Source organism: Malania oleifera, chromosome 1 (assembly GCF_029873635.1).
Source record: "Malania oleifera isolate guangnan ecotype guangnan chromosome 1, ASM2987363v1, whole genome shotgun sequence".
NCBI classification, from domain to species: domain Eukaryota; kingdom Viridiplantae; phylum Streptophyta; class Magnoliopsida; order Santalales; family Ximeniaceae; genus Malania; species Malania oleifera.
Genome location: NC_080417.1, coordinates 145,235,564 through 145,258,085, shown reverse-complemented (window position 1 = coordinate 145,258,085; position 22,522 = coordinate 145,235,564). Strand labels below are relative to the sequence as shown.

The 22,522-nt window shown below is 38.9% G+C and overlaps 1 protein-coding gene across 33 annotated transcripts; it reads right to left on the bottom strand.

Annotated features, from left to right (window-relative positions):
• Positions 1 to 615: 615 nt before the first annotated feature.
• Positions 616 to 21,252, bottom strand: LOC131145255 (F-box protein At5g49610). 33 transcript variants are annotated; one of them, XM_058094403.1, is made up of 5 exons: positions 21,068 to 21,252; positions 13,446 to 13,563; positions 1,374 to 2,582; positions 1,107 to 1,162; positions 616 to 944 (listed from the first exon to the last, which is right to left on the bottom strand). In XM_058094403.1, the coding sequence occupies exons 3-4, from the start codon at positions 2,494 to 2,496 to the stop codon at positions 1,122 to 1,124; spliced, it is 1,164 nt and encodes a 387-aa protein (XP_057950386.1). In that variant the 5' UTR covers positions 2,497 to 2,582; positions 13,446 to 13,563; positions 21,068 to 21,252; the 3' UTR covers positions 616 to 944; positions 1,107 to 1,121. The 33 variants fall into 33 exon arrangements, with proteins under 33 accessions (XP_057950386.1, XP_057950389.1, XP_057950508.1 ...); XM_058094406.1 differs by having other exon boundaries at positions 1,374 to 2,542; XM_058094525.1 differs by having other exon boundaries at positions 1,110 to 1,162; positions 1,374 to 2,542.
• Between the last annotated feature and the right edge of the window lie 1,270 nt (positions 21,253 to 22,522).

The following is a 22,522-nucleotide window of genomic DNA, read 5'->3' as shown; positions in this document are numbered from 1 at the left end:
AAACCAACAACATAAAACACTTTGTCGTCACTATCTTTTCAATATGGTAGAACAACACTAACAAAAAAACAAAAAATAAAAAATAAAAAAGGAATATATATTGAACAACTCTGATTTGTTTACTTCAACAAGCAACCACTAACCAAACATAACATATAAATGTAAATTAAAAACAAAGGCTATGATTGGCTTGCAAAAAGAAAGTGGAAGAATGTTACTATAAACATATTAAAAAAAATTATTTTTATATTTAATCATGGCAGTACACATCCCCAAACTATTCCCTATCAGTTAAGACTATCACAACTTTTGAAGCATAAATTTTGAATTTTGGATTTGATTTGAATAAATTTCGACAAATCTCAATTCAATCTTATATTACATTTTATCCAAATGCAATATAACAGCAAATCTAAGGGTTCTCCAAAATATAAGATTAGAGTAGTTTAAAATTAATTTTGAACTATAAAACTTCTAATAGGGTTGCGCTGAATAGACACCAAATCCATCAATAGGTTTATGGCATCAAACCAATATGGCAATATCGTATGTGCATTCACGAGAATTGCATGCAGCAAAAGCTAAAACAAAACAAAATAGTAATAAAACGTAACAAGAGCTGAAAGTTTATGATCCCATAGCATCTAACCCATTGTTTGAAAGGGAAATCACGCAAAATATAATAAAGGATAGCAAGCATAAGAGTGCACGAACACAGAAAAGAACCAGTGTTCCCAAACCATAAATAGCATCCCAAATTTTGCCCCGGGAGGGCACACTCCAGGAGCCAAGCTTAACACACAAACATAAAATGACAGCGAAAGAGAGTTATGTTTGTCCCAAAAAGACGCGATGTCCATGTAATTTACAGCGAAATACACACGCAAGGAGCCCACACAGTAGGAAAGGCCAGAACACAGACACTACACCTTCATGCTCCTTCCCTGCAATGGATGCATGCATAAAGAACATATCAGTCCACACCTCTAGAAATAGAGTGAAGAAAAAAACTGCAAAAATCATAAAATCTACAGAGAGGGAGAGAGGGAGAGGGAGAGGGAGGGGGAGGGGGTGGCGTCCAAAACCATGCATGAGAAAGAGGATACCACAGCATTGCTCCTCTAGAAAACATTGTTTTCTCGAGAATCCATGCGTCCATTGCCTGTGAAAGAAAAATTAGAAAAGAAACCAAACCAATAAATCCGAAAGCCCAATCAAGCCAACCCAACAACTAAAGAGAAACTTAGCATCACATTATGCAGTATATTCAAACTAGACTGAAAATAAAAGCTCTGAGCTCGTGTGTGCACGAATTAACAGAGGAATCTACTGTTATTGAAGCTTCAACAACTACAGACCAGTTGTGTACTCACATGGGAGAAGGCTTTCTATGTATGCAAAGGCAGAGGCATAATTTGTTCCCAAAGGATCCCATAAATCAATGTCTTTCCACAACCCATTCTCCAGATTATAGATGAGATAGCAGGAAGACGTTATGAAAAAAATTTCATGATGTCGCAGAGCTGCAGTGAAATAACATTGAGGATCATCAATGGGAATATGGTCTGCACGTTCTTTCCACCAAGTAGTCTGATCAAACTCATCAAACAAAATCCATGTTTGCACAATTTTCTCGTCAATATATATGGAAACCAATGACAAGAAACCTTCAAGTTCAACCAAGAATGAGAGTTCAGTGACATCTTGTGGAAGAGACACTGTTCTAAAATTTTCCTCCATATCAACTGCAAGAATAGAACCAGGGATTGAAGGATCATCTTTTGAACTAATGAACCAATAAGCAGTCCCATCTATACACACATGACTGGAACTCAGAGGACAGCATTTAATAGGCAGTGATCGCATGGGAAAGTGCGCAACACTACCTATGCTTTTCCATGATCCTGTGATTGATGAATATATCTCACACTTATAATGCTTGTGATGGGACTTGCGTGCTGCATTGAAAAACCAAAACACTTTATATTCATTGGTTTTACGGTCAAACGCAAGTCCAATTGAATATTCCTCTCGAGATGAGGCAGCTCTTGGAAGCAGCAGGACTTCTCGTGTAGCAGGGTTACAGATAAGAATATTCAAGTCAATCATGTCTGCGGATGGGCTTGCATTGCCAACACAACATATCAAACCATTGAATGAACAAATAAGGCGAACAGAAGATAGATTTTCCAAACCTGGAAGACTAATCCTTTCAGTGATTACTCCATCATCACCATTCATCAAATAAAAATCCTTACTTGCACCAATACAAGGATGAATGATATAACCAATGTTTTGTTTAGACAATTTTAAGTGGGCATTGACAAAATGCGGATCTCGAACAAATTTACGCCAATGTTTACAAGCAGCTTTGCATATCACGATAGATTTAACAGGAAGCCTTAAGAAAATGTTCGTCATGATGTCTTCCACAAATTTTAGTTTAGCCCAGTTGTCATCCTTTACTTGAATACGCTTCCTGCCAGTTTCATCCATTCTTTTATTCCCCTGAACTGCACTACCTCAAGGAAGACCCACTGCGCTGCCAAATCAAGAGATTGCCAGCTTAAGATCAAAACTATCTGCAATGAGATGATCTTATTTATTGTCCTAAAATTCAATCACAAAGCAACAGATAGTAGCAACAAACTCCATATGCATGTGCAAAGTTAATGCCAAAATCAATTCCTTGAAGTACAGCTTTATTTTGTGTTCGTGATAAAATTCATACAGCAGAAGAAAACCACACCATTTATCAAACAATAAAGAATCAAAAGATAGAACCAACTCACAATTGCCTTAGCTTCAAGCATCACGGTGAAGAAATGTGCATTGTATCATGCCAACAAAATTGATAGAAACAAAACAAAAAAGTAAACTATGCTGTGCATATGATTGGGCATGGTTTCCTAATTCTTTCACTTTAGGAATTCAATAAATAATAAAACTTATTTATAGTTTTACATACATACAATGATGATGCAACAAAAATCATACAAATTAGGAAATATACATGTAAGGCATTGTAGCAAGAAGTTGCAATAAGAACACTATCTAACATACATGAAAAAGAAGCAAACTTAATAAAGAAAATTATGAGCAGCAAAGGAGGGCAAAATGCTTTTAAAGGGCATCCACGGGCCACAAGGATCCCTGCTTTGTGAGGGTAGAGAGAGGTTGTCACTGTATACACAGCCTTACCCCTGCTTGCAGAGAGGCTATTTCTTGCACTCAAACCTTACCATTGAACCAAGGCCTGTTAACGGAGACAATTCAGGCAATAGGCTGTAAATAATGCTGATTAGACAGTAAATAATGCTGAAAATCTGGCAGCATTTAAGTGCTGAAAATCAGGCAAGAACTATGTAAATCTCTTCTATATAATGAAAGAAAACCTCATGAAAAGGGTATTTATACCAAAATTAACACAGTATTAGAGCCCCTCTTCTGATCCCATCGTTTTTGTCTTAATCAAAGGGTGTGATTCTCATCGCAGTTTTTTTTTCTTTCTCTCGGTTTCAGCAAGTTCTTTCTTGCTTTTCGTGGGCGTCGGCCTTCTCTATCGTGTCCACTTTGGTGGTTTTGAGTTTTGTTTGAGGCTGTCAGAATTTTTTTTTAGCTGCACACACTGTCCTCCGTGTGTTTATCTCGTGGTAGCTGTGCATCTTTATGGCTGTTGGCAGTTTCTGTGGTGGTCAGCAGCTTTGACGACTCCTGGTGTGATCAACGAAGGTGCTGTGTTTCTTCCTCTGCTGTGTCGTTTTTCACACAGGGCAGGTATTTCGAGTTAGGCTTCCGTGTTTGATCCGGGTTTTTTCATTTCTGCTGGGCTTTTGTAATCTGGTTGTCTGTGGACCTCTTATTATTTGGATTTGGACCTGATTTGAGTTAGGCTTGCCGTTTATTTGGTTGACTACTTGGGCTTATTATTTTTAGTGCCTTTCATCATGTATATTGAAAAGACTATTGTTTGATTTACTTGAAAGAATTTCTCTACGTGGGAATTCCAATTTAAAACGTTCTTGAAAGGGAACAAATTATCAAATCATATTGATAGTTCTGCTCAAGTTCCCACTGATGAAAAGGAATTTGCACAATGGGAGGTCAAGGATGCTAAGGTGATCTCTTGGCTGTTGGGAACAATTGAGTCTCACCTCGTGACCAATCTTCGTTGTTTTACTACGGCTCAGGCTATGTGAGATTATCTCCACCGTATTTACCACCAAGATCACAGTGCTCAAAAGTTCCAATAGGTGTTGGAAATTAGTAATTACAGTCAAGGTAATTTACCTATTGAACAATTTTATTCTGGTTTTATTAATATTTGGAGCAAGTATTCTGCTTTTGCTCATGCTAAGGTTCCCCCTATGACACTCACAGCTCTTCAAGCGGTTCATACTGAGAGTCAACGCGATTAGTTTTTTATGAAACTTCGACCTAAATTTGAGTATGTTCGAGCTAGATTATTGCACCGTAATCTGGTTCCTTCTTTGGATATTTATTTGGGAGATTTATTGCGTGAAAAACAACAGTTATCCACTCAGATGGGTATGACTTCTGAGAAGGTATTTTTTGAGGCTGTGAATGTAGCATATGCAGCAAAAGGGAGAGGGAGGAACAAGTTGCAATGTTTCAATTGCAAGGAGTTGGGTCATATTGCTCGTAATTGTCCTAAGAAAGTTTGTAACTACTGCAAGAAAGAAGGCCATATCATCAAAGATTGTCAAGAGCGGCCTCAAAATCACCAATCCCAAGCTTTTCAGGCTGCTGTTACATCCTCTTCTTCTTCTTCTGCGCCACCCACTATAAGCTCTGATTCGTCTGTTCTCACACTAGCGATGGTCCAACAGATGATTGTGTCTGCTTTTACGGCCTTAGGCCTGCAAGGTACGGCTAACTCAACTTCTTGGATTGTTGATTCAGGCGCTTCTAATCATATGACGGGTCTCCATGGTGTTCGTAAGTATAGATAGAGGCACGCAGAATGTTCAGCTTGTTGATGGCAGTACTCTTCCAATTACTGCTATTGGTAATTTGGTCTCTTCATTTCGCGATTTTTTTGTCTCTCCTAGATTGTCTACCAATTTGATTTTTGTTGGACAATTGGTAGATAATAACTGTGATGTTCATTTTTCTCGTGGTGGCTGTCTTGTGCAGGATCAGGTGTCGAGGATGGTGATCGCAAAAGGGATCTAAAGTGGGACGTTTATTCCCTTTACAGTTTTCTATTCCTAGTGTTGTTTCTCTTGCTTGTATGGCTACTGCCAATAATAATGAAGTCTAGCATAAGAAATTGGGTCATCCTAATCCTGTTGTCTTGGCTCATCTTATGAAACATGGTTTTTTGGGCAATAAAGATTCCTTTTCTTCTTCTCCTATATCTTTTAATTGGGCTACTTGTCATCTTCGTAAAAGTAAAACTTTACCTTTTCCTGCGCATGATAGTCGTACTTCTAATTGCTTTGAGATTGTGCGTGCTGATGTTTGGGGGGTGAGACCTGTTATTTCTCATGGTCAGTATCATTATTTTGTGACGTTTATTGATGATTATAGTTGATTCACTTAGATATATTTTCTCTGCTCTAAAGCTAATGTGTTTTCTATCTTTCAAAAATTTGTTGCGTTTGTTGAGACACAGTTCAGTACTTGTATCAAAACTTTACACTCCGACTCTCTCATTCTTTTCAAACTTTTCTTCAGAAAAAGGGGATCATTTCCTAGCGTTCTTGTCCTTATACTCCTCAACAAAATGTAGTTGCTGACTGTAAGAATCGTCATCTTAGATGTTGTTCGTACTTTGTTGATTGATTCTTCTGTACCTTCTAAGTTCTGGGTAGAAGCTTTATCTACTGTTGTCTATTTGATCAATCGTTTGCCCACTGCCACTCTAAATTATGATTCTCCCTATTTTCGATTATTTGGCATATCTCCTGAGTATTAATCCTTTCATACTTTTGGGTGTGTTTGTTTTGTTCATCTACCACCTGTTGAGTGTCACAAGCTTGCTGCCCAATCTGTCACGTGTGCCTTTATGGGATATAGTCTTACTCAGAAAGGATTTGTTTGTTATGATGCTCATGCAAACAAATTACAGATCTCCCGGAATATGATTTTCTTTGAAAATAAATATTTATTTCTGTAGAGAATGAGAATAAATCAATTGTATATTCAATTGTGTATTCTTTACATGCTCAAGTCCCCATTAACATGTACACAGAGAATAAAATATGGAAAAACAGAAGAGGACACAACTTGCAGTTGAGATGTGTAGTTTAGCTTTGGTGGGGGGTCTCAATTTATAGCCTCTGGCTTGTGGCAAGATCTCATGGTAGGTGGTGGTGGCTCACCCACCATGGTAGGTGGCCATCATTCACCAACCGTGGTTGTTGTTCACACTGCTGGCCGTCATTCACCAATCTTGGTCGTCGTTCACAATGCTGGCCGTCATTCCACACTCCCCCTCAAGTTGGATCATAGATATTGATCACGTCCAACTTGCAAATAAACTCTTCAAAGCTAGATCTCTGTAATCCCTTAGTGAAAATACTGTTAATTGTTCTCTTGTAGGGATATAGGTCATGCAAATTGTCCCCTTCTCAATTTTCTCCTTTATAAAATGTTTGTCCACTTCTATATGTTTAGTCCTGTCGTGCTGAAGAGGATTATGAGAAATACTAATGGCGGCTTTGTTGTCGCAATAGAGTTTAATGGGGAGCTCTACTGTGATGTGTAGCTCTTCCAAAAGTTTTTGTAACCATAGCCCTTCACACATCCCTTGTGCAATAGCTCTGAATTCAACCTCGACACTTCTTCTGGCTACCATACTCTGCTTCTTACTCCTCCATGTTACTAGATTTCCCCAAACATAGGTATAGTAGTCGGTAGTAGACCATCTGTCTTTTGCTGATCTTATCCAATCCGCATCTGTGTAGATCTCTACCTTCTTACTGTCACCTTTCTTGAAGAATAGTCCTCGCCCTGGAGAGCCTTTCAGATATCTGAGAATCTTATATACTACTACTAGGTGACTCTCCTTTGGTGAGTCCATGTGTTGACTGACCACACTTACAGCGAAAGCAATGTCAGGTCTAGTGTGAGAGAGGTAGATCAATCTACCTACTAGTCTCTGACATCTCTCTCTATCCATAGGCTTTCCTACATCTTTAGTTCTTTTTCCTACCTCGATATGAGTATCGCTTGGTTTACAACCAAGCATGCCGGTCTCGGTCAAAAGGTCAAGTACATACTTTCTCTGGGAGACACTAATTCCCTTCCTTGATCTGGCGACCTCCATTCCCAGGAAATGTCGCATTTGACCTAGGTCTTTTACCTCAAACTCTATGGCTAGGATCTTCTTCAATCTCACCACCCCTCCTATGTCATCTCCAATGAGAATGATGTCATCGACGTACACAATCAAAATGGTCCTCCTTCCCTCATTGGACTGTTTGAAGAACATAGTGTGATCTGACTACCCCTGTCGGTATCCTTGATTCTTTATCACCTTTGCAAATCTATTAAACCACGCCCTCGGTGATTGCTTGAGTCCATACAAGGATTTCTTCAATTTACACACACTGGTTTCTTTACCCTCCTTGCAAAATCCTGGAGGTAGCGTCATGAACACTTCTTCTTCTAGCTCACCATTCAGAAAAGCATTCTTGATGTCAAACTGATGGAGTGGCCAGTCCAGGTTTGCTGTCAGGGACAAAAGAACCCGTATAGTGTTCAGCTTTGCTATTGGTGCAAACGTCTCGGTGTAGTCAATACCGTATGTCTGAGTGAACCCTTTTGCCACAAGGCAGGCTTTGTGTCGTTCTACTATGCCATCAGTCTTGTACTTTACTGTGAACACCCACTTACAGCCCACTGGTTTCTTCCCCCTTGGCAAAGTCATCACCTCCCAAGTTCCATTCTTTTCTAGTGCCCTTGTCTCTTCCATCACTGCCTCTCTCCACTCTGGAATCTCCAAGGCTTCTTGAATGTTTTTAGGAATCTAGATTCTGTCAAGGTTAGAAGTAAATGCATGACACTTGGCAGAAAGAGCATTGTAAGATACAAATTTTGAGATAGGGTGGAGAGTACATGAACGACGTCGTTTTCTGAAAGCAATGGAAAAGTCATGTTTTACCTGGTCGGGATTGGAGTCGAACTCATGAGGAGTTGGAACTATCACCGGTTCTGACTCTTTCGGTGCTTCAAAAGTGAGTGTCTCATTAGACTTTGATTTTGACCTCTCTGAGTAGACAAGTATTTCCCTATTTGTTTGTATTTCTGCATCTCCCCCTGAGATCAAGTTTCCCTCTATACTAGGCAAAGGAGCGGATATAGGGTATGGAGTGGTCTCGAAAACGGCAATATCGAAGTAGTCTGAGTTTGATGGTCAAGCTTTACTCAAGGACTCCCCCTGAAGCGAGTGGTAGGGGGTATGTTTGAAGAAGGTGACCTCCAGGCTAACATAGAGTTTTTGGGAGATCGAGTCATAGCATTTGTAACCCTTCTGTGTGGGAGAGTAACCAAGAAAGATACATTTAAGTGCTTTGGGATCCAATTTATTTCACTTGGGCACGTGAATGTGAACAAATACAGTGGACCCAAAGACACAAAGCAAAACATGTGAGCCGAGCCTAGAATTAGGAAAAATCTCTTGAAGTTTTTGAAGTGGAGTTGCAAGGGATAGGACTCTACTAGGCATTCGATTAATGAGATATGTGGCTGTCAAAATTGAGTCACCCCAAAATTTTGTTGGCATGTGACTGGAGAACAACAGGGCACGAGCAACTTCAAGGATATGTCGATTTTTCCGTTCAGCAACCCCATTTTGTTGAGGGGTGTCAACACAAGAGCTTTGATGGATAATACCATTCTCTTGAAGATACATGCCCAAGGAGTGATTGAAATACTCAGTACCATTGTCAATACGAAGGATTTGGACTTTTGTGTGAAACTAGGTTTGTATCATAGAATGAAAATTCATGAAGACTGATCGAACCTCAGTTTTATCAGTCAATAAATATACCCAACGCAGACGAGTGTGATCATCAATAAAAGTAATAAACCTTTTTGTATAGGTCCTATTAAGAGTACGAGAAGGTCCCCATAGATCACTGTGAATCAGACTAAATGGCATGGTTGGTTTATACTGAGATCTAGGAAAAGTAGTACGATGGTGTTTGGCAAGTTCACACACTTCACACTGAAAATCCAAGGCAATTTTATTCAAACATATTGAAGGAAATAAGTGTTGCAAATACTGAAAACTAGGATCTCCCATCCTTTTGTGCCATAACAAAAGTTCACTTTCCCTATGACTAGATGCAGAATTACAAACAGTAGGACACGGTCCATTCACATTAGCTATGTCGAAGTAGTAGAGCCCCTCACATTCCTTAGCTCTGCCAATCATCTTCCCCAATGATATGTCCTAAAAGACACAATGAGAGGGTAGGAATTTAGCTGAGCAATTAGATTGTTTGGTTAACTGACTAATAGACAGCAAATTGCACAATAAATTAGGAACATGGAGGATAGATTCAAGAGTAATAGATTCAGAAATAGGAATACTCCCTTTGCCAGCGACAGGGGATAGAGTCCCATTTGCAATTTTGACTTTTAAATTACCGGCACAAGGTGAGTATGTTGAAAATAAATTATGAGCATCGGTCATATGGTCAGATGTACCAGAGTCAATAATCCAAGGGGTAAAATAAGGAGTGGCACTAAGGGCTGTCAAAAAAGTACCTTTGTGGGCTAAAGAACCAAATGACATAGTATTAGTGAACTAACCCGAGGCTTGGAAATTGGAAAATGGCTCATATATTTTCGCAAGTTGGTCAGAATTAAATCCCCCACTAGAAGTTGTCGGGCCATGGGCTTCTGTGGGTATTTTTATTACTTGGGTTTCGGTGGAGGCCTGATGACCATGGGCTTTATTGGGCTGTCTGGGCTTCCAATCCGCAGGCTTGCCATATAAGGTCCAGCAAGTGTCTTTAGTATGGCCCGTTTATTTTTTTCCAATGCTCACAATAGGGCCTTCTGGACTGTTTTGGGCTGGATCTAGTATGAGGCCCACGGGGTTATAAGTGTTGATGCCTCGTGCCCAAACTTGTTTTGCACCTTCAACATCACATTCCTCCTACTTTCCTCACACCGAACCTCAGAGAAGACTTCTCGAATGGAGGGCAATGGCCAGCAACCTAGAAACCTGCTCCTCACGTCGTCAAGCTCTCGGTTCAGCCCTACCAAAAACTTGAATACTCTCTCGTTCTCCATCTTCTTCTTGAAACGTACAGTGTCACCCGTGCATTCCCATTCCTCTTTGCAGCTGAGATCGAGTTCTTTCCAAAGTCCGAACATCTCGGTGTACTATTCCGTGACTTCCCGATCTCCTTGCTTCATCTGCCATAGCCACGTCTTCAACTCGAAAATCTAGGAAGCATTTTCAGCATCGGAGTATGTCTCACGCATCGCATCCCACACGTCCTTTGCCGTCGGGAGAAATAGGTACGTTTTGCCAATGGCTGGCTTCATAGAGTGTATTAAGCATGACGTTATCAAGTAGTTCTCAGACTGCCATTTCTGGGATGCCACTGCATTGGCAAGAGGCGGTCACCGAGTCTTGCCAGAAAGAAAGTCGAGCTTTCCCTTACCGTCGATAACAAGCTTGATTGACTGTGCCCATTCTCTGTAATTCTTACCATTGAATTTTTCAACAGTAAGATGGAGTGGGGAATTCTCGAATACGCCGGCCGAGCCTATGGAGGAGGTTATCTCTGACTCTCCTTCCTGGGTTGCCGACTGGCTAGACTCATGGCTATCTTCTTTTTGGGCAGCCATGGATTGCTTAGGGTTTTAGAGTAACCTGAGCTCTGATACCAAGTAGAGAATGAGAATGAATCAATTGTATATTCAATTGTGTATTCTTTACATACTCGGGTCCCTATTTAACATGTACACAGAGAATAAAATATGGAAAAACAAAAGAGGACACAACTTGCAATTGAGATGTGTAGTTTAGCTTCAGTGGGGGGTCTCAATTTATAGTCTCTGGCTTGTGGCAAGATCTAATGGTAGGTGGTGGTGGCTCACCCACCATAGTAGATGGCGGTGGCTTACCTACCATGGTAGGTGGCCGTCATTCACCAACTGTGGCCGTCATTCACCAACTGTGGACATCATTCACACTGTTGGCTGTCATTCACCAACCGTGGCTGTCGTTCACACTGTTGGCCGTCATTCCACACTTTTAGTCTCAGGTTATTTCTGATACTCCTATTACTCTTCTTCCTGTTTTTAATGATGTGTCTTCTTCTATTGAGCAATTTAAACCAGGTGTGGTGTATCATAGACGTCCTCCTCCTTCTTCAACGCCCCTTCCAAACATTGATCTGTCATCTGATTCTGCGGTTCCTCGGCGCTCCACCCAGGTTACACATCCACCAAATAGGTATGGCTTTCCTCATACCTCACTTACTGCCACTCTCGACATTGTTTCTGTTCCTCACTCATATACCCAGGCAGCCACCCAAGCATGTTGGCAGCAAGCCATGCAAGAAGAAATCCAAGCTCTTCAAAATAATCACTTGGGATCTTGTGACTTGTCCCTCTAGTGTCAAACCTATTGGTTGTAAATGGGTGTACTCAGTCAAGTTTTGGTCTAATAGGTCATTGGACAAATATAAGGCCCATCTCATGGCTCTTGGGAACCGGCAAAAGTATGGTATTGATTATGAAAAGACCTTCGCACCTGTTGCCAAAATGACTATTGTGCGGATTATCTTGGCACTTGCCGCATCGCAGGGGTGGTCTCTCCGACAGATGGATGTGAAGAATGCTTTTCAACATGGGGATTTAAACGAATAAATCTATATGTCTCCACCTCCCGGCATGTTTGCTAAACCTTTCTCAGAGGTTTGTCGCTATGCCGATCCTTGTATGGACCAAAACAAGCTCTGCGGCATGGTTTGATAAATTTCGCTCTACCCTGCTTGCTTTTCATTTTACTCATAGTCAGTTTGACTCCTCTCTTTTTCTTTCAAAGACTTCTGGAGGAATTGTATTGCTTTTGGTATATGTTGATGACATTGTAATTACTGGCTCTAATATTTTAAGTTAATTAAGCAATTACAGCAGCATGTCAAGGCCTCTTTTCACATCAAAGATCTTGGTCTCCTACAATACCTTTTTGGCCTTAAGGTACAAGAAGTGATTTCATTGGCTAGGTCAAGAGGAAAGCGAGTTTCTATCAGATCCATCCTTGGATCGGCCGCTTGTTGGGAGTTTGAACTACTTAACGATTACTTGTCCTGATATTTCTTTTGCTGTGCAGCAAGTCAGTCAATTTATGCAAGCTCCTCGACATCTTCATTTAGCCGCTGTCCGCCACATTATCCGATATTTGAAGGGCACCTCTACACACGGGTTGTTCTTTCCTAAGGAATCTTCCTTACAATTGGTGGGGTATAGTGATGCTGATTGGGCCAGATGTGCGGATACTCGTCGCTCTGTTACTGGCTGGTGCATGTTCTTAGGCAATGCACTCATTTCTTGGAAGAGTAAGAAGCAAGACAGAGTTTCCAAGTCCTCCACTGAGTCTAAGTATTGTGCTATGTCTTCCACATGCTCTAAGATCACATGGCTTCGTGGGTTATTGGGTGAACATGGTTTTTCTCAGCTTCATTCCACTCCTCTTCATGGTGATAATACCAGTGCTATTCAAATCACCGCCAATCCTGACTTCCATGAGCGTACGAAACATATCGAAGTCGATTGCCATTCCATATGTGAATCCTTTGACAAAAGAGTGATTACTCTTCCTCGCATTTCCACCAAACATCAAACTGCAGAAATATTCACTAAAGCTCTTTCTCGACACCGGCATCAGTTCTTGGTTGACAAATTGATGCTTCTTGATTTCCCAGTATCAATTTGAGGGGGGATGTTAATGGAGATAATTCAGACAATTAGGCTGTAAAAAATGCTGAAAATATGACAGCATTTAAGTGCTGAAAATCAGGCAATTAGGCTGTAAATAATGCTGATTAGGCTGTAAAAATGCTGAAAATATGACAGCATTTAAGTGCTGAAAATCAGGCAAATAGGCTGTAAATAATGCTGATTAGGCTGTAAATAATGCTGAAAATCTGGCAGCATTTAAGTGCTCAAAATCAGGCAACAACTATGTAAATCTCTTCTATATAATGAAAGCAAACCTGATGAAAAGGGTATTCAGACAAAAATTAAGAAGGCTCGCCCTCACAACCTAAATTAGAAAACCAATAGATGAAGAAACCAAGCAAACATACCGCAGGAAAATAGTTAAGGAGACAAAGAAATAAAATTGACAACATTAAGACTGTCATATTAAAACAAAAATGAAGTATAAAAATAAAAAATAAAAAATAAAATAGGTTATTGACTGAAAGGAGATTGACTAGAACACAAACCTTAGCAGCTTAAGCTACAAAGTGATCAAGCCACAAGACGAGGCCAAGTTCTTCCATTACACCAAGAAAGAGGTAAATGAACTTTGGCCTTCACTTTTGGGGAGAGTTATGATGCTGCCTAAATTAAATTACTTTGTATTGGTAAGAAATTCCTTTGAAGTTCAATTGTTTGAAATTGCACCAAATTTGAATGGAACTTTTACAACAAGTTTAACCACATTTCATGTTTTAACATAAAAAAAATAATCATCAATGGCTCATGAATTTGTTCAACTGTCTTCAAAGTTAAGAAGAGCAAAAAAACCAAGCAAATTCACTCCAACCACTCATTCATTTTGCCAGTACCCATTCCAAATTAGACATTGTTTGACCACAAGAATCATACATTTTTAAGATACAATATTGCCAAGAAGAAAGATACAAAAAAGGGAAAAAGAAAAACAAACAAACAAACAAACAAAAAAATAAATTGTTCAACCTCAAGAATTATATGTTTTTAAGATACGATATTGCTAAAAAGAAAAGTACAAAAAAAACAAAAAAACCAAAAAAACAAAAAAAACAAAAACAAAACAACAGAAAACAAACAATGCACTGCTCATATAAACTCAAATTTCATTCACTTCAAATTTTCATATTTTTTATAGAAGCAGTTATTTCCTCTGAAGTTTTTGCTTAACCACTTAAAATATATTAGTTGCTCATGATGTGAACTGTTTGAAGGAGGACATAGATTTGAGAAATAAATTTTAGCACAATAGAGTGAAACTTTATATAAGGAAATAAAATGGGTGGAAGTTGGACGGAAGACACATTTATAATATTGTGCTGAAGTAGCTTAAAGATCCTCTTTTCATAAAAATGATCTATGAAGTTTAACATGAAAACTTGGGTCATGTGCTTCAACAATGCAATTTTTTTTTAATAATACAGGAATATATATATTAAGAAAGAAAAAGGAGATTACAACATAAAAGAGGACTTGATACCCTCAATAACAATAAAATAAATAAAAAACAAAACAAAAAAACCAAGCTAGAAAGTTCACTGGAACCCCCTCTCTAAGCCCTTGCCCTTATAGTTCACTGTGGACTTCAAGTTTGCTAATTCACATTGTCCCTTCTTCAATTTCTACCTCCATCCAACTGAACTTCATTACTTCCTGGACCAGAAAAAAACAAACCCATCTTCAATTGTTGAGCTTCTAAATCCTTCTGATCAACCTTAACAACTGGAGTGGGCAAAATTCCTTCCTTATGTTGCCCCTTACCCAAACCATCCACCTCAATAATAAAAGTCTCCTCTAAACCTTCCACCAAGGACGGTGCCATATACAATAAATCGCTAAGTAAATCAGATGAGTTAGAAACATAGCCATAGGGCAGCAAATGAGACAAGCCAAGGCAATCTTTACCATGCTTAATCTAATTTTTTATTAACTTGAACACGAAAAGAAAATTTTAATCTGTTGTTTCTGTTTTTGTTTTTTCCAATAATTTTGTTTCCTTGCCTAGCTTGCATACTCTCTCTCTTTAATACATCTTTCTTTGTTATCAAAAATAAAAAATAAATTGAACTTGAGCTCGAGCTGCGTGTAAACTGAGCTTGAATATATTTGCTCATGCTAGTTCATTTGTGCAACTAAACAAGTTCAACGAGCCTTCACCCAGCTAAGCTATTGAACTACTAACGAACGACTTGGTTTAGAACCTAAGCTATCAGAGGCGAGAATCTATAAGGGTATTAATAGATAAAAGGTGAAAAAAGACTTATAAATATTGCCTTAGGATTTATTTGCCCCCTCCCCCACCAAGACAACCTATTGGTTTGGTGATGCAGCGGCAGCATCAAGGTTCTGCAGCCTTGGGAGAGACTAGAAGAAATAGAAGAGAGGAAGGGAGGAGAGAAGGGACACCACGTAGAAACTCACGTTCAATCAACAATTCAAATTCATCAACAACTAACTTACAACATGTCTTTCACACACTATTTATAAGAAAAACTAAACACATAAAATTACACACATACCCCTAAAACTACATGAATTCCAAACATACCCCTAATTCACACAAATATTACAAACAAGCCCCCAAAATACACATAATATTATACTAATTAAACAAACTACATAATAACTACTAATTAAACCCAACAATTCCTTAACCCAACTCTTCTTAATTATTTTCCAGCAAGGATCTTCCCAAGATCTTATTTCTTGTCCTATATCACTTGGGCTACTCTATCACTAATTCATGTTATGGAGTTTGGAATAAACAAGCCCACACCTAGACAATTCCAACTTTTAGACTAAAATAAGCCTTATCAAACAAGCATTTCAAAAGAGTACAACCAAGCATTCAACCAAGCTGCTTATGAGTTGAAACAATCTGAGCTTGTCCATGTTTAGGTTTGGCTTGTTTATCAAATGAGCCTCAAAATTGGGCTTCATAATCGTGCCAAGTTCCCAAGCCGCTCGAAGTAACTAGTTTTGTTTGCAGCCCTACATAGCCACGCTAATCTCAAACCCCATCCAAAATAAAAATACCCTCATTCGCAAATTCACTAACATCATCACTATCATTATCTGACATATCACCCAATTTCTCCATTTCCTTGTCCTTATTACTCTTCACATTTGAATCTTGTTTTGAAAATTCTAGGATTTTTTTATGTATAATAAAAGAAGCTATATTAGATAGGAGAAAAGGAAGGCACAACATATAGAGACAATGAGTCCACCACATAACAACCCAAAAAGAAGAGGAAAAGAAAATCACAAAAAAAATAAACTAGAGATATTAACCAAGGAATCCCTTATCAAACCTTTTCCATTATAAATCAGCAAACTCTTCAAATTTGCTAATTCCCTTTGACCCTTCATCTTTCAACTCTTGCCACCATCCAAGTGCACTTCATTTCCTCTAATATCAGTCAATTTTAAATCCATTTTATCAAAAGGATCTTGAGCTTCAAACTCCTTCTTAGGAACCTCCTCCAAGGAGTAGGCAAAATTCCATCCTTATTCTGTAAATTGTTAACCAATCCATCATTAGCAAAAATTAACACTCCCTCCAAAGCTTCTGTTAGGGAAAATGAAGATAAGATAAATCCCGTACTTTGTTGGAAGAATCAGAAACAAAGCCATATAGTTTTCGAATTTCATCCAACAACAACCCCCAACCACAGTCAAACTCACTAACACCATCACTTTCTACAACAACAACAACAAGCATTTAGTCCCACTAGGTGGGGTCGGCTCCATTAATCCTTGTTGAATCTAAAAAATTCCCCCATTTCTTTTCCTTCTTTTCTTTTCTTTCCCCATTGCTACACCGAACCTCCTTTTTTTCCAATATACTAAGTTCTCTCCTAGAATCTCTCCTAAAAAGCTTTGCTGCTGCCTCATCAGAATTTTCTCTCCTCTTCAAACACCTTCCTCATCTCAGCACACCCATATAAGCCACCTTTAGACAAGCATACACATTACTTCTCTCACATTTGTCAGAATTATGACAAAAAGCATCAGCATTTCCCCAAAAAGCAGCCTCTAGTTTTTTTACACCTTTCCACCCACCTTTTAAACCTCTTCGAGACTAGTTGTGTTTTTAACACGACGGTCAAGTTTTGACTCTGAACTACTAATATTCTGGATTTGAACCAAAGCTCATTCAGTTTGATTCATAACTTGGATTGCTGGAGACTGAGAATGGGTTCCATTATTGAAGTGTATAGAATTCCTCTTCCCCACTGCTCATCTATAGAACTCTAAGGATTGAAATCTGGGCTTTTCCATTACTAGGATCCAGCAAGGAACTACCTAGATCCCCATTTCCCCAACAACCAACCTGACTACCACCTTTGATCCTTCAGTGTGAAGCCCCAAGAATGAGACCCACCATTAGACTCCTCATTAAAGCCCAACTCAGACTTACCTAAGCCTTGGCCTTGCTCAAATAAATGGCCCAGTTCAGATAAAAAAATGTGCCTCCTTTTTCAATTAAATATGCCAGGTCCAAAACGAGAAACATACCACTCAGCCCACTACTCTTTGCAACCTCCCCCCCAAATGCAACCCTAGTTGCCCTTGAGAGAAACGCACCCCCCACCAGAACCCTAGCTTTCTTCTCATTCAGTTCCAGTTGGTCTGCAATGAAACCATCTTCAAAAGCCCAGGTTCCTTCATCTGAAGCGCGACTCCACACCTACAGCACCTCTCACCTCCTCTGACCAACATGTCTTGATTTCCAAAAGGATCTTGACAACAGGGACCCTCACCTTTGCCTTTATTTCCTTCCAACACCACCTGACTCCACAATCGGGTACTAAAGGGCCATCTGCAGCGAAACCTCCAAAATCCATGCGGAACTCCTTAGCTAACTCACAGAAATCACTCGCGAAGCTTCACCGTCCATCTCCCTTTGTGCTGCCAAGAACGAACACTGAAAATCTATTACCTTTCCACCTAAACCCTAACTCCAAGAACTTTCACACCTTCTTCCAATTGATTGACATCCATTATTGCATGATAACCTCACAAACACTCTCAAAAACCCCTTTCCATCCGACCAAACACCAACAACCCATCAGCAAACTATGATGACTCTTTCAAAAACCTGATCCACCAGTTACGAACGACATTGTTCTCAACCACAAGCAAAATGGAGATCCCCACAACATTGTCCAAAGATAGATTGAAGGATTTTCCTTTGATCTGTACTGTTTGGTTCAACAGAGCCTACAAAAGGAGCCTCCTTATCACCATATGCATAGGGAGAGAGATTTGGTTATGCGAGAGAGAGAGAGAGAGAGAGAGAGATCCTGTGCTGTTTTGAGGTTGAAAATTTCTGGGAATTCACAATACAAAGTACCTTCAGCATTGTTTATTACATTCTTTCTGGTTTTCCCAAAACAATTATCTTGCTTGTCCACCTGGTGAAAATAAAACTTCTCAAAATTCCTTCCCTTACCAGAAGAATTACCCCCTCATCAGCAGCCAACCTCTGTATGCTATCCGCATCACCTTTGTGAACCTTAGGGCAAGCCGCTTCATCAGCTAATGCTGAGGGCAACTTCTTAATCAAGCCCTCATCATGGCAGCAACCAACCTGAGGAAAAATCAGGATCACAAGTTGAGTTCCCAAGACTAACCAAGTTGCTACTGTCCCTGATTGGAGGCTGCCTCGGATTCACCCTACCAATCCCGTGTTGCATGGTGGAAAGCTTGGAATCCTTTTCCTGCAAACAAGCGGTAAACCTGTTCTAAGAAAGGGCAAGGGCCATCTCCATATGAGAGTTGGCTGTGTGGGCTTATATAGTCCGTTTCTAAAATCTGTAGTTGGCTCATTACCTTCTTTGTGAATTGTGATAATAAGAATTTTGGGTCTGGCCAAGAAGCCCATTATGATCTAAACTGCTATAAGCTTCAAGAGACTGCTGGCTTTTATTCAAGTTCCATTGGGCGGGAAGCCGGGCCAGATCACAATACTCACAACTAATGACATTTGGACTTGCGGACTGTTTACTGTCGGCCCAAGTCCTCAAATCCAGGAGTACCCAAAATTCAGCCCAAGTCCAAAGTGATGGTCAGACACCCCCAGCCCACTTCAACCCCCCTTCACCGCACTCCCATCCCCCAATGAAATCCTTAGCAGCCTCCGCCAGTAGAGCCATAGCCCCATACTTAGATGTCCCACCGATGATGGACAATCAAACTGCTGCTGCACCACAGGTCTGCATATCACCAGCAGCTGCTGCTCTACATGTCACTGCATCCACTGCATCACTTGTGGCTGCTGTGCGTGCATCACACAACCACATTTATCACAGATCCTATTCTTCTCCACCAACACTACCTGGCTCCAAGAATGACTGCCCCTCTGTAAATCTTAGCGAACACCATCCTTTCCATTTGAAAAACGCTAACCACTGCACAGAATTCTTGCATGAATTTTCCCCATGCATCCCTTTTGGTCCTACAGGAATGAACATTGAAAAATGTAACTTCCAAAGTGTTGTTGGTTGAATCACTGACTAATACCTCACAAAGTGCTTAGAAAACCCCTTCCCAGCCTGCAAATCAAATCCAGACTACGGAAAGATCATTTCGCCACTTCCACATAAATCCTCACCCATCAGTTTAACTTCAGAATTATGCTCAAGAGCAAACAGAAAATCTCCCTTACCCACTTTATCCAGTTTCAGATTGAAGGAAACCTTCAATCCGAATGGATTGATAGGAATTCCCTCCTTTCATATTCTATGGCAGCCACGACACCAAGAAGCAATAACAAGTAACAACTAACAAGCGAAGAGAGATGAGAGAACATTGCAAGGGGTTTCCGAAGCAATAGCTCTTGTCATTGTTAATGGCCACCTTAAATTTTGGTTTAGGGCCTCTGATGCAAGTAAGAATTTTTATTTTTATTTTGAAGTATATGTGTGATTATATTTAAAGCAAATAAGAACATGGAATTTAACTTATTTCTAAGCTACTAGGATTCCATGCATTGCCACAAACAATGCCTATAACTTATATATTAATAAATAAATAAAAAGGGGATCCTTGGACCATAAGGCTCCCCACTTTGCGAGGTTAGGGGGAGGGTCATTACAGCATATGCAGCCTCACCCCTGATGTTACGCAGAGAGGCTGTTTCCTTAGACTTGAACCCAAAATCCATCTTCCAAACCCCTGTTCCCAATGCCCTTTCACATAAAATGACTTCGATAAAAAGTATGACAGAAGGCATTTTGTGCTTTGCAAGCTAAAGCATAAGAATATGCCTACAATTAAGCTGCATCCTGCATGCTGCTGGAGTGCCGCTATTTTACTTTTGCATTATGGAAAAAAAATAACAAATATAACTTGATACAAAGAAACAAAAATAAATATAACATAAAAATATATATATATATAAATGCTTTTAAAAAATTGAAAGCACTAAACAAATCAATTTCCATCTTTAAGCAGCTTTTACATGATAAAGATATCATCATAAAAAGGAAGAGCAAGATTCAATCTGGTAACATGTCAAATATAATAAGAAAATTATTATTAAAAAAATATATGGTAAAATATATATTGAGAAGCAACAAAAGAAAAAAAATATACTTTCTAAATTAAAAATACAGAGTCACACGCGTCATACCTTTCATAAGCTAACACAGGAAACGGGGTAGAACAAACTTCAATTACAAGCATATCGCTTTAGAGCAGATCGCATGAATTATCTAGATTTGCAAATTTGAAACCATTATGATGAATTGGGGATTCAGATCTGGCTTCCCTCAATTAATAATCTAGTTTAGAGTCAGAATCATCCCATAAAATTGCAATCGAAGATGAAATATTGAGTTTACATGTTATATATTACAAAATTCTGTTCTGTAGATTTTATCTACAGATGTTATTATGTTGAAACAGAAGTTTTCAGTAACTATCAGGAAAATTAAATGTTTCAGATAGCACATCTTAGATCTTTAACAACAAGGATAAATCTAGTGATATAGATTGGAAATTACCTAACAAAACTTATTCCTCAAATAATTCACAAGAGAAAGAAAGCCAATGAAAGGGGAAAAAGCATCAGAACAATTCATCCCTTGAATAAAGAGAAAATAACCTAGAAGCTCCTGTCTTGATGAACATCGATATTTTCTCAACTTCGTTGAATCTGCCACCATGTGTCACAAGTTTGCACAAATGGAAGGTGGATTTATGAGGATCTGGCAAACTCTGGGGTTTGAGCAAGATATGCTCGGGTCGTTTTGGCAGGTTGTGAAATTTCACGTCATAAAAAAGACCTATAGACCCGTCATATTAAATTTAGTACTGAAATGGAAAATATTTAAACTGCTAAAAGTTTATTTTAAAAAATTAATTTAAAAAAAGTAATCTGTGTTAATTAATTTTAGGCTTCTTTACTCCAATAGCTTTACTAGGGAAAAATAGAACTTAAGAATTTTTTTCTTTTTCCGCCGCCCCGGGGGGGGGGGGGGTGGGTAGGAGACTCTAATAATGCTTGTAACCCCATCCTGTGCACCATGCCACAACAATTAGGTCATAAAAGACTCTCACCAACTTCTTCTTCTTCTTTGCAGTGTGACTCCTCTTGTGGCCTCACATTAAGCACCAGATGATTGTTTTACAACAACAATAACAAAACCAAGCCTTAGTCCCACTAGGTGGGTCGGCTATATGAATCCTTTTCCGCCAATTTATGCGATCACCAGATGATTGTTTTCTTAAATAATTTTGTTATGCATCAGATAGAATGTAGACACTCATAACAAGGTTGCAATTTGTAACTTTAGGCAGATCAAAATACATCATTTGAAAAAAATACTCTAAAAATTAACACAAGACATTTACATCTTGAAAGATTTGTACATCATGGAAAATGTACAAGGACATTAGGACTTTCACCAGAAAAAATTAATGAGCAATTCAACTAGAAAGAGATTTTTGCAATATTAAAAGATAAAATAAATGTTAGGCAATACTGCCTTTTTTCGCAAAAAGTTGTTTATATTACTGGCCTACAATGAACTGCATAACATGTTAATTTGTTTCAAGGCACATGGTCATTGCACATCATGATTTTAATGGGAAAAAAATAAAATTTTTTCCCGAAATAAATTAGTAAAGGATTCAACATAGAAATATCATTAACAATATAAAGAGAAGTATTAAACATGAGTGAATGATACTTTGTTGATGAATTTTCTTATAATTAGTAACCCATAAAGAGCTAAATTTTTACTTGTGAAAATTTGGGTAAATTCTATTGGAAAGGGCACAATTCTTGGTAACAATAACATATATAATTAAAAAGGGAAAATAAAATCAGTTATTTAACATGAATTTAACTGTCAATGGCATTTATAGAACTTCCTCAATTTTTTTAATGTCACCAATCACCTAAATTTATTGGCAATGAAGAGCGAGTATTTCAATTCAGGTGCCGCGAACAAAAATTGCATTTGGTTTGTAGAATGGAATAGAACACAAATGCAATAGCTATTGTATAGGGGCATGATGGTTTACAAAAAAAAAGAAATAAAGAAATCAAAGGCAG